Source organism: Marmota monax, unplaced genomic scaffold (genome assembly GCF_021218885.2).
Source record: "Marmota monax isolate L192 unplaced genomic scaffold, Marmota_monax_Labrador192_F-V1.1 WCK01_AAM20220418_F8-fsc00066, whole genome shotgun sequence".
NCBI classification, from domain to species: Eukaryota; Metazoa; Chordata; class Mammalia; order Rodentia; family Sciuridae; genus Marmota; species Marmota monax.
In genome coordinates, this window is record NW_026692805.1 from 6,000,079 (window position 1) to 6,012,662 (window position 12,584).

Consider the following 12,584-nt stretch of genomic DNA (forward strand, 5'->3'; position numbering starts at 1 on the left):
GCAAGTGAGGCCTATCTGGTTAGCCTTTTTACAAAGATATCAAGTTGTGTGCTATTCATGTCAAATATGTAACAATTATGCCAAAAGACATCCAGCTAGCACGTGGCATACATGGAAAACGTGCTTAAAAATACACTTAAGATGAGAAGCATTTCATTATCAAAATGACCAAATATTTTCTCTTCTCCCTGTTGTTGGTAGTAATGAATGTAAGACTTTTCACCCCATGGGGTCAAAAAGTAACCAAGTATATGCCTGTGAGTGGAAAACTAAGGGACAGAAATCAAGTAATTACAAGTTTTCTCATTGTCATTCATGTATGGATTTTTAATATAAATGCAGGGATGTAAAGCATTAATGCAGTTCAAAATGTTTCAATGAACAAATGTTAGCAGTTCAATTTTATAACAATTATAAATAACCCAAACAGACTTTGCTGAACAATGCCAGCATCTGGTATTTTAAAACAAGTAATTTCTTATTGATGGTCAAAAACAGATGTTAGTTAAAAACAAAACAAAAAAAAAGTTTTGTCAAATTCTATACTTTAAATATGTCAAGTTTTTGTATGTCAGTTATATCTCATTAAAGCTATTTTTTATAAAACTCATCAAATTAAAAAAATGCTAGCTTTCCAAATCAATTATAATTTCATAAGAGTTTAAGTTGAAATACAGGTAATAAAGTTAATCCTATCACATAATGTGTGTGTGTGTGTATGTATACACACACACCTTAATTTAAACAATTTACTACTATTATTATAAGAATCCTGCAAAAGAAAAAAAACTTTAATTTTACAGAGTTAAAAACAGTAATTGGACTCAGGAGTATAGCTTAGAGGTAGAGCACGTGCCTAGCACACACAAGGCTATAGTTTCACTCCCAGAAACAGAACAACAAAAAGATAGTAATGCTAATTTAACAAAGGTAACCACACAAATTCAATTATAGAATAAATTCAGATCAAAGTAATAATGCAGCTCTCATGTGACATACACTTCAATATCATGCAATACACACTGCCTATTAAGAAAGAATCTTTAAGAAAAAAAGTTGGTTTCTTTGCAGTCAACATTTCATTTATAACATACTGGCACCTGTTATAGTTCTATGGATAATGACAATACATATTTAGATCAGCAGAAAGTAAATGTTAACTATATCAAGAATTAGAAAATACTTACTTATGCTCAGCACAGACGCCAAGGCAGGTCTGACATGTCTCACAAGTTTGCCCTTGAAACTTTGGATCCGTACATTTACAGACACCACACTCACAGATGCCCCGGCCATTGCAGATCTGTCCATTTACAGCCATACATGGCGCAGTATCCAAAGAACAGTCACACGCACTGCCAGTGTAGTTGGGGTAGCATTCACACACACGACACCTGCAAACACCATTGCCTGCAATTAAAAATATCATTTCTCAAAATAGTGGTAAAAATACAAAACCACAGCATTTATTTAAAAATAAGCAGAGAACAAAGTGTATCTAAGTGATGGACTGACCCTGAATGCCACCCTTTTCTAATTACTGAACATGTAAAGTCCTAAGATGTTTTACCATGTTGGAGGGGTCATATTTTATAACTATTTTAGGTGCTTTTCTCACCTCCACAAATTAAGCCATTGGATCTATCACAGTTGAAATTATCACACTCGCAGAATTTGCCAGAATAAATTTCATTTGTATTATCCCTCTTCCTACAAACACACTGTCCACAGACGCACTCTCCATTGTTACTACAGATTTCTGAACTGTTTTCTTTCCTGCAGTATGCATCCATGTCCTCACTGTTAACTTCATCTGTACTACATTCACAATGTCTACCAACACGTCCCTCGTTGCACCTGAAGAAGAGTTCAAAATTGCAATCAGATAGAATAAAAATAACTTGAAATAACAATTCACGAGAGAGAAAACAAAACTATGAACAAGCCTTTCAAACTACCAATATATCAGGTGAGAATACATTATGCAAAGAATTTTCAAGGTAAACTTTTTGGTTAAATGAGATTTTATTAAAAATAGATCTTCATGATTCAAGCAGGAAATGTACAACATGAAAATAAAACTATAACATTCACATTGTTATTTAGAACAGGCAATTAATTGATGGTAAGCCATGCACAGTGGTGCACATCTATAATCCCAGCAACTTAGAGGGCTTAGGTAGGAGGATCACAAATTTGAGGCCAGTTTGGGCAACTTAGCAAGACCCTATCTTAAAATTAAAAATAAAAAAGGGTGGGATCTATTTTAATAGTAGAGCACCTCTGGGTTCAATCTCCAGTACTGAAGGAAAAAAAGAAAATTGATGGTGAATTATAGCCATGAATTTTCCTCATGACCAATAACTCTTCTAAGCATAGTCATCTAAGGCTGACATTTAAATCAAAATATCTTATTCTCCTGTTCTTTTAAGGAGAAAGGTATCCTCAGTACATTCAGCTTTATATTTTAATTTAAAAAGGTAACCACATTATGAAAATGTTTATATAATTTAAGTTGGTAGATTCTGTATTCTAAAAATATCATTTTCTGGGTAAACATCCTTCAATGACCCTAATCTTCCTTCTTAGATTAAAAAAATCACCATTATCAGTTTGGTATGTTTTTCTAAAACATATTTTACGTAGGCTTTTTTTGCTCTAGAAAAGTGCAAATGCTATCATAAGAGAAAAATCCAAATACTACCTTAACAGTGTATTGGGTAACTTCTTGCAGAGCTATGAAAGCATTCATTTTAGCACTTCGATTTAGTAGTAACTTATGAGTACTCTTCAAAAACCAGCACAAAAGGCCATCAAAATGATCCTTTAGTTATGAACAGTGGTTGGAACAAATAATTCATTTTTGTTCCAAACAGAGATTTTCTATGGTATCCCAAAATACAGCCTGCCTATAACTTTCTAAATCCATATAACTATCACTCGACAACTCCCAGCTTACCTACAAGCTCCACACTCAAATGTTCCATTTCCTTCATGACACTTTGGACTTTCAGGGATACCTTCACTTTGGCATTCACACTTACAGATGAACTCAAGAATAATCTCCACTTCCTCAGTGAAGCCCAGAGGCTTAATTTTAATGGTCTCAGATTTCTTATTTGGACATTTATTTGCAGTTATGCTAATTTCAAATTGAACCTTGAGGGAAGAAAAACTAGATTAAGTTAGCAAATTAGCAATGAATATCACAAGTATTTCAAAAAATCACTGATTTGATTTCTCTCAAATTAGAAACTAAATTTGCTTTTCTATAAACAAGTAATTTTTTTCTTTTATATAGAAAACATTTTTAGAAAATACCTCATCTCCAATGGAAATATTAGAACATTTTCGCCCATTTTCCCCAGTTCCATTCACTCCGTTCTTGCAGTAGGATTTGTAATTTATTGTTACTCCTTCTGGCAACTTGCTGTTTTCCAAAATGACTTCTGAGGAAAGGGACTAAAAGAAAAATGAAGTATAAATAGGGAAGTCAAATAAAATGCTAGTTGAATGCATATAAGATGAATTGTTAAAAAGAAAAAAACAAAATCTTTTTTTTTTTTTGGTATTGGGGATTGAACCCAGGAACACTTAACCACTGAGCCACATTCCCTAGCCTCTTGCATTTTATTTAGAGACAGGGTCTCACTGAGTTGCTTTAGGGCCTCACTAAGTACTGAGGCTGACTTTGGACTGACAATCCTCCTCCCTCAACCTCCTGATTACAGATGCACGCCACCATGCCCAGCTAAAAATGTCATTTCAGTAAAGTATTTTGAAACCAAATCCAAATGACTAGAAAACATAGAACCTAGAGAAACAGGTTCTAATTAATAAAGGGTCCAATCTTCAAACTAATATACACAATTGAAAAGGGCATTTGTTTTAATTTTTCAGTTAAAATATTAATGATCATACAGCACAGTGGCAGAGTGCTTGCCTAGCATGTGTGAGATCCTGAGGTCCTGAGGTGAATTCAAGTCAATCTTTATTTAAAATATCAGCTCTCAAAGCAAATGAAGGAGGTTGCAGTGGCAAGCTACCTCCTGCTCATATCACTACTAAACTAGGAACTAGGAAAATGTTCTGTTTAGACAGAGACCAACTATGGGGAAGACATAGAATGACTAGAATCTTGAAAATCTGCAAAAACCTTCTCAGATAGTTCTTTCCAAAACATTTGGGAATACCCATTGCACAATGTAAAAAATATCTAAAATTCAACCTACCAGAGGGTTATGGAGGAATATGTGAAATTAAATGCAATGCACAATATTACAAAGTATTATAAAAGCCTTCAGATTATTTTAAATGATTACTAACAAATGCTCAGTAGTGAACTAAGATCTAAAAGGGAAAAACAATTTGTCTTTAGTATCAACTCCCAAGTGAGGCAAGAACAATCCTATAAATCTTTTTAAGCAAGTCACATATATATTTACTCTTTTATGTATTTTATGTCATGTGTGCATATATATAGCTGTATATATAAATGTGTGAGTGTGTGTACCTATTGAAAATAGAAAAATATATCCTCTGAATATATGAGACAAGAGGAGAAATGGTAATAAAATTTTCCAGCACAGTTCATCAAAATAGATGCATCTATAAAGGATACTTTGGGGAAGAAAAAGATTAGGGGCAACCTGTAAATTTAAATGTGAGTTATACTTGCTCACCAACACATACATCTACTGCTTAATGACATACAAACATATACTCAAAAATTTCCCCACATGCCTTTATCATATTTTTTCTTGACTTAGGCCATGTTCTGATACGATAATATAAAAATTTTCTTTCAGATATAGAATATAAATTTTTTTGTTGACTTACTGGCTTGCTAAATTGTTCATAAAGGAAGTTTTACTTTCTTTGAGCCAAGTATTCTCAGTAGGGTTTTGTTCAAATTTAATCTACTTAATGTACTCACATTGTAAGCATCAATGATCAACTGTATCACATTGCTAGAATTTGCAGACAATGTCCCAACTGCTGACTTAGGGATCAAATTTTTCAGTTCCTGAAATTAAGAAATAAAACAGGTAAAATACAAATATTACTCATTTAAACATAGAGTCCATTGAGCAAGTAACAGTTATCTTTAAATATCAGTTCCCTACAAGAATGGAATCCTAATTAGAATGTTATATTTCACCTATGTAAAATATGTCAGAATACACTCTACTGTCATGTGTATCTAAAAAAATTAAATGAAGAAATATTAGTTCCCTACAAATGTCGTAAACAATTTTAGGAATCAAACTTGAGGAAAAGACAATTGTTTCATAATATGTAATCAAAAATTAATATAAATCTCTGTAAAATTAGTCCACCTATCAGTGGACTAGTCCACACATTTCAATTCAAATATAATTTTGCCTCTAATGATTAAACAAATGAAACAAAAAAAGTCTAGAACTTTTTTCTATCTCACACATATTTACCTTGTAAACGGGCTGAAATTCTTCAGTCACTGCAAAAATCGTCTGAATATTATTTTCACTGAGTTTCTGGACAAGGTGAGCAATAGAGGGATAATCCTAAGAAATTAATAACAAAATTTAATATTCCAATATGTTCCATTTTTTAATACTTTTTGAAAATAATAATTATTTGCATATATAACTGCTTACACAAAAGTACTTTCAAATAAGAGTATCAAATGCATATAATTGCTGTGGTGGGTTATATGTAAATGTGGGTTTCTAATCTTCATTCTACTTTTTGTTTATATAAGAATTTTCATATTAGGGCTGGGGTTGTGGCTCAGTGGTAGAGCACTCGCCTAGTGTATGGAGGCACTGGGTTCAATCTTCAGCACCACATAAAAAAATTAACAAAATAAAGATATTGTGTTAATCTACAACTAAAATTTTTTTTAATTTTCATATTAAAATGTCTTAAATAGTAAGATAATCTATGTTCATTAACTATAAGGACAATTAAATAAAAGATTCTATCATCTATCACTTAAGATCAAGAGTCACCAACATTTAAATTTCTTTTGAATCTTGAGTAATTTACCCATCTTTATTTTCAATAAAGACAATCTGCCTGTTTTTAAAAATCATATAAAGGAAAAAAATGAAAGTAAAGCTAGCTGGGCTAGTGATACACGCCTGTAATCCCAGCTACTCGGGAAGCTGAGGCAGGAGGATCAATTGAAGTTTAATGTCAGGCTAGGCAACTTAGCAAGATCCTGTTGTCTCAACATAAAATATAAAAAGGAATGGGAATGTAGCTCAGTGATAAAGTGATAAATTATTTTGGAACAATATTAATTTTGCTACCATAAGTTGTTGGCAAATGAGAGGAGACGGGTATGGATTAAGACAAGAGTCCAAGTAGTCTCTTATGTCTCCTTTTACCCAATGAGGTCCTTGCCTACGTGCAAGGAAGTAAACACAGCACTACATCTTCACCAACAGCAACACTAGTTTGCCTGGACACCAGGGTAGGACCCATACTTACCTAAAAAACACTATTCCAAAGGCTGAAAAACCCACAAGCCAGTCACCCACAATACTGAACATTATAAACACTAAAACTCAACATAAATTCATTCACCATGTAAAAACTTGAGCACTTACATAATAATGGCTCATTGTGTACACATTATTTTCTAGGTGACATTGTCCATCATTTGGTAAAACAATGCCACCAAGTTTCCCATCTCCAGCAAAGTGAAATCCAGCATCCGTGGAAAATACCAGTAGCCGTGTAACATTCCTCCAGCCAATTGATGACTTAAATAAATGAAAATAAAAGGATTTCAATTTTAAAACGCTACTCACAATAATTTGACATAAATCTTTATTTGACACAGACTACCACTGTACTTTTAACCTAATTCTGTATCTTTCTCTTTCAACAATGATAATAATCTTGCTGATAAACACAGAGAGACCACTGAATGATGGTTATCCACTCCACAGCTATTTCTTGCTAGATGTCCACATACCTCAGCTCATTTTAAAATGAGCTGAGGTATGTGGACATCTAGCAGGGATTACTGTACAGCAGCATGCACAGTGCGCCTGCCTTGTAATAGGAGCTTGGTGAATATTTATGAGTGATAAGTGTTCCAGCCTACACCTTCTTTTATGCTACCGCTGTGTCTTGTTCCCATCCATCCTCCATCCACTCTTGCCCCATCTTGAGTACCATATACTTCTTAATCAGCCCTCCACATGAGGCCTTCCTTTTTTATTAGAGAAAAATTTATCCAATTGCTGTTTAATTCTACTCATCTTAACTCACAGATCAATACTATTTATTTGTTCATTTATTTTATTCTGTACCTAGTCAACAAAGAATTTAAAGTAGCAGTAAAGTAACATTCTATTTCATAATTGTGTCTAAATTTAAATTAACTCAATATAACTGTTTATACCCTTCAAGTCTAAACTCCTTGTCTAAAGGAATTAAGTTTATTAATGTTAACAATCTTTTAAAAAGTAGAATGTTGTCTTTTTCACCTCTAGAGAAGTAGAGCATGACAAACACAGAAAGATAGCCATCATGACAATGAATGCTATGATTGGTTTTATCCCTCTGGTTAAGAGGTGGATAAAGGCAGCTCAAAGAATACTGTTCCTATAACAATTGAAAATAAATAGCCAGAATGAAAAGAGGTAGCAGACCAGATACTATCTGGAAACTACTTTCTTCAGCTTTAAAAACTTGAGACCAATCTTAATTTATAAACACTCTAGTGAGAAGTCAAAATTACCAAGACAGTAGTTAATATTTGCTGAGTGCATACTGGTACATTAAATGGATTACTGCACTAGAATTTCATAGCCCCATGAGTATACTATTATTATCCTTTCAAAAGAAAACAGCTATGTGCAGTGGTATGTTGCTGTAATCCCAGAGATTCGGGAGGCTGAGGCGGGAGGATTGCAAGTTTGAAGATAGCCTGGGCTACCTTAGCAAGACCCTGTCTCAAAATAAAAATGTAAAAAAGAGCTGGGGATATAGCTCAGTGCTACAGTGCCTACCTACCATGTACAAGTTCAATCCCCAGTCCTGAAAAGAGAAAGGGGGGAAAGGGAGAAAGAGAAAGAAGGAAACAATCCTAGAGAGGCTAAGTAAATTGCCTAGGATGGAGAGGATAGGAAAATTCCTAACTATTGCACTAATTACCATGTTGTTTCACTTATTATCTTGAATATCCATAAGCATCTTAGCAAGGGAGAAAAAATGAGACAACAGTAGGTCCTCCAGACAAACTTGTATTTACAAAGTTTTCTACTTTCAGCCTCGACTCTATCATTAAAAGTTTACTGCAGGGGCTGGGGTTGTGGTTCAGTGGTAGAGTGCTTGCTAAGCACAACATAAAAATAAATAAATAAAACAAAGGTACTGTGCCCAACTACAATGAAAAAATACATATTAAAAAAAAGGTTTATTGCAAAATACTAGGCTGGTACATGGGTCACAAAATGCTAATCACTGGCCAATTAGAGATGAAGTTGCTACTACTTATAACCCTGCCCCTAAAACCATAAATGTAGCTTATAATCTAAAGCTTTAAAAGTTCTTTCCTTTTGAATTACCAAGACACAGAAGAAATATTTGTCTTTCAAAGACAATGAGTGGAAGACAATTGACCAGAGAAAATGATATGAAATGCTATTCCCTCTGAGCATGTTCAGGATTTTTGGTGAAGCCTCAGATAACATTAATTCCATCTCCAGTAGAAAGTCTGAAAGTCGAGACAACTGAGCCTCTTCCAAAAATGCTGGTGGGACTGCAAATTGGTGCAGCCAATTTGGAAAGCAGTATGGAGATTCCTGGGAAATCTGGGAATGGAACCACCATTTGACCCAGCTATTCCCCTTCTTGGACTATTCCCTAAAGACCTTAAAAGATCGTACTATAGGGATACTGCTACATCGATGTTCATAGCAGCACAATTCACAATAGCTAGAATGTGGAACCAACCTAGATGCCCTTCAATAGATGAATGGATAAAAAAAAATGTGGCATTTATACACAATGGAGTATTACTCTGCACTAAAAAATGACAAAATCATGGAATTTGCAGGGAAATGGGTGGCATTAGAGCAGATTATGCTAAGTGAAGCTAGCCAATCCCTAAAAAACAAATGCCAAATGTCTTCTTTGATATAAGGAGAGAGAACTAAGAACAGAGCAGGGAGGAAGAGAATGAGAAGAAGATTTACATTAAACAGGGACAGAGGTGGGAGGGAAAGGGAGAGAGAAGGGAAATTGCATTGAATGGAAGGAGACCCTCATTGTTATACAAAATTACATATAAGAGGAAGTGAGGGGAAAGGGAAAAAAAAAACAAGGGGGAGAAATGAATTACAGTAGATGGGGTAGAAAGAGAAGATGGGAGGGGAGGGGAGGGGAGGGGGGAGATAGTAGAGGATAGGAAAGGCAACAGAACACAACAGACACTAGTATGGCAATATGTAAAAAAGTGGATGTGTAACCAATGTGATTCTGCAATCTGTATATGGGGTAAAAATGGAAGTTCATAATCCACTTGAATCAAATGTATGAAATATGATATGTCAAGAACTATGTAATGTTTGGAACAACTAATAATAAAAATTTTTTAAAAATGCAGAACTTCAATTAATGGTCAGAATTCTAGCTTTTAAAACTCTGTATGCCTGTTTTTAAATAGAGACATAATGATTAAACATGATTTCCCTCCTCCTGCAGTTGGAGGTAATTTAAGAGATTACTGCCTGTACTTCTCTGGAGTAATTTAATGACATGGTAATTAAGGTAATTTTTGATGTTACACTAAAATGCACACAAGTAATACAAATGATATCCCCTTGTAGAAAATAAATGCACTTACTCCACAAACTGCAACTTGCATGATTGCATCAAAACCACCTTCTGGAGAATCCAAATTTCCAGATATACGCTGTTTACCCACAAGTTCGTTAAATATTTCCCCTTTATCAGTAAGACTGAGTACATTTTTGTAGCTAAATGGACTGGTACAGTTCTGTTCACTTGTGCAAGGGTTCCTGAGCTTCGCTGGTGTTGTACTAATGTAAGGCATCACAGTTTTCTCCACAAATGAGCCAAATCCTGGGAGAAAAAAAATGCACATGTACATAGATCGATGCAGAGATACAGATAAGCTTGTATTTTTTCCAAAAGTCAAATATGTTATCACATATAGGTTTCTATGAAATGAATATATGTGAGCGCCACCCCCAAAATTCACATGTTGAAAACCTAATCTCCAATGTAATTAATATTAGAAACTAAAGCCTTTGGGAGGTGATTAAATTATGAAGGTGGGGCCTGCATGACTGGGATTAGTAGTCTCATAAAAAGTGACCCCAGAGGGGCTGGGGTTGTGGCTCAGCAGTAGAGCACTCGCACATGCAACGCCCTGGGTTTGATCCTCAGCACCACATAAAAATAAATAAATAAAATTAAGGTATTGTGTTTAACCATAACTAAAAAATAAATATTAAAAAAAAAAAAGAGTCCCCAGAAAGAAGATACAGCTAGAAGGACCATATGTGAACCAAATGGTGGATCCTCGCCAGACACAGAATCTGATTTGATGTTGAATTCTCACTCTGTAACTGTGAGAAAAAAAGTTCTGTTGTTTATAAGCTACTCAGTTTACAGCATTTTGTTACAGCAGCCCAAAGAGACTAAGATATAAGTCTACCCACTTTGAAAATAACTCAGATTCATTTTCTTAGTGTACCAGCTCTCAATAACAGCATGATAGAAGGAATATTCTAGATTTTGGACCACCTCACAAAAGACTAACTTGGTAAAAGCTTCCAATCTCCATGGTCAATTATTTTTACTGAATGAAAGTATATTTTAACCAAGCGCTATTTTTTTTAATGTTTCCACACAGAGTTAATTTTTGAGAGGCATTTTTAGCCTCAAGAAGATAGTCAAGTCTTTCCAATGTTCTGTTTCTGTTTCTGCTGGACGAGTGGTGAAAAGTGGCAGGAAGAAAGAGGTTCACCTGGGGATACACTGAGATCACTATAATATGAAATCCAGGTATAAAATGAAATTAGGACATGACATACAAGCAAGTGTGCTCACACTAGTTGGTAATGAAATAGAACCTGGGGTACTCAACACATGTCTATAAAATGAATCAACAGATGAATGGATAAATTCCTGTGAAAACAAGCATAGATTTCACTACCTATAAGGAATAATCTGTGTCAAATTACATAGTATCATAAAATAACAGAGGAATGAGAAAGCAGAAAGAGCATTAGATGTACATCAAGAATATCAGTTTCCTCTCAGAAAGAAAAAGCTACAAACTGGCAAATTCATCTCACAAGAATGTTATAAAGAATAAAGGAGGAAAACTGGCTGGGGTGGTGGCGCGCACCTGTTATCCCAGTGGCTCAGGAAGCTGAGGCAGGAAGATGGAAAGTTCAAAGCCAGCGTCACCAAAAAGCCAGGCACTAAGCAACTAAGAGAGACCCTGTCTCTAAATAAACAGAGTTGGGGATGTGGCTCATCGGTCAAGTGCCCCTGAGTTCAATCCCTAGTACCATCACCACTACCCCTGCCCCCCCAAAAAACAAAAGAATAAAAGAGGAAAACAAAAGGACTTTGACAAGTGTCAAGACTTATACATATGAAAATTATTAATTTTCCCAATAGTCCTACCAATTCGGAAGTCTGAAGTAATCCTCCTCATTTCATTCATCAGATCTGTTCCAAGACTTTTTACATTCTCCAAATCATCTTTCATTGAGTAAGAGAGGTCCATAAGGTAATAAAGATCAATGGGATAGTCTTCAGCTCTCTTGAATTTTAATGTAAACATCTGTGGCTCTCCTGATTAAAAAGAGATTAGAAAATGAAATTAGCTCACCAATAATCCAAAGCAAATAAGCTGGGTGCAATGGTACACACTTGTAATTCCAGTGGCTGGGAGACTGAGGTAGGAGGATCACAAGTTCAAAGCCAGCCTCAGAAATTTAGCAACACCCTGAGAAACTTAGCATGACCCTGTCTCAAAATAAAAAATAAAAAAAGGGCTGGGAATGTGACTCAGTGGTTAAGAGCCCCTGGATCCCTGGGTTAAATCCCCGGTACCAAAAAAGCAAATGGAAAAAAAAAAAAAAAACAAATAAATCTGACTTACATGGTAAACATAATAAAATGAAATATATTAAGTATATACTTTTCACAAAACCTGAGAATTCTATAAGTAACTCAATGTGTACTGTACTAAATTTTGTTCAACAAATACTTAAAACACCTGATCTTAGAGAAACAAAAATGAAAAAGACAACATTCCCAAAAATTGACTGTCAGCAACACAATCAATCTTTCTGGATCTGGAATGTCCCCCAATGGTTCATGTGTTAGGTCTCTGGGGGGCGTGCCCTTAAAGGGGGTCAGTGGGATCCTGTTCCGCCTTGCCACAGGCCCAGAGTAACAGGACCACTCAACCATGGACTGAAATCTCCAAATCTGAGAACCCAAATAAACCCTTTTTCCTTATAAGCTAATTATCCCCAGTAGTTGTTATAGTAATAAAAAGCCAACTAACACAAGTTTTTAACTATGAGAGAAAAAAC

The 12,584-nt window shown here is 34.9% G+C and overlaps 1 protein-coding gene across 3 annotated transcripts in view; it reads right to left on the bottom strand.

Moving 5' to 3' along the window:
- The window catches only part of Itgb1 (integrin subunit beta 1), a 48,595-nt gene that overhangs the window by 12,089 nt on the left and 23,922 nt on the right, over positions 1–12,584 (bottom strand). For all 3 annotated transcript variants that reach the window (XM_046448335.2, XM_046448333.2, XM_058580576.1), the window contains exons 5-13: positions 11,665–11,835; positions 9,848–10,086; positions 6,597–6,752; positions 5,451–5,546; positions 4,937–5,026; positions 3,322–3,462; positions 2,960–3,159; positions 1,619–1,857; positions 1,188–1,410 (exon numbers count right to left, since the gene is read on the bottom strand). In XM_046448335.2, the coding sequence (XP_046304291.1) occupies positions 1,188–1,410; positions 1,619–1,857; positions 2,960–3,159; positions 3,322–3,462; positions 4,937–5,026; positions 5,451–5,546; positions 6,597–6,752; positions 9,848–10,086; positions 11,665–11,835 (1,555 nt within the window). The remainder of the gene's footprint in view (positions 1–1,187; positions 1,411–1,618; positions 1,858–2,959; positions 3,160–3,321; positions 3,463–4,936; positions 5,027–5,450; positions 5,547–6,596; positions 6,753–9,847; positions 10,087–11,664; positions 11,836–12,584) is intronic.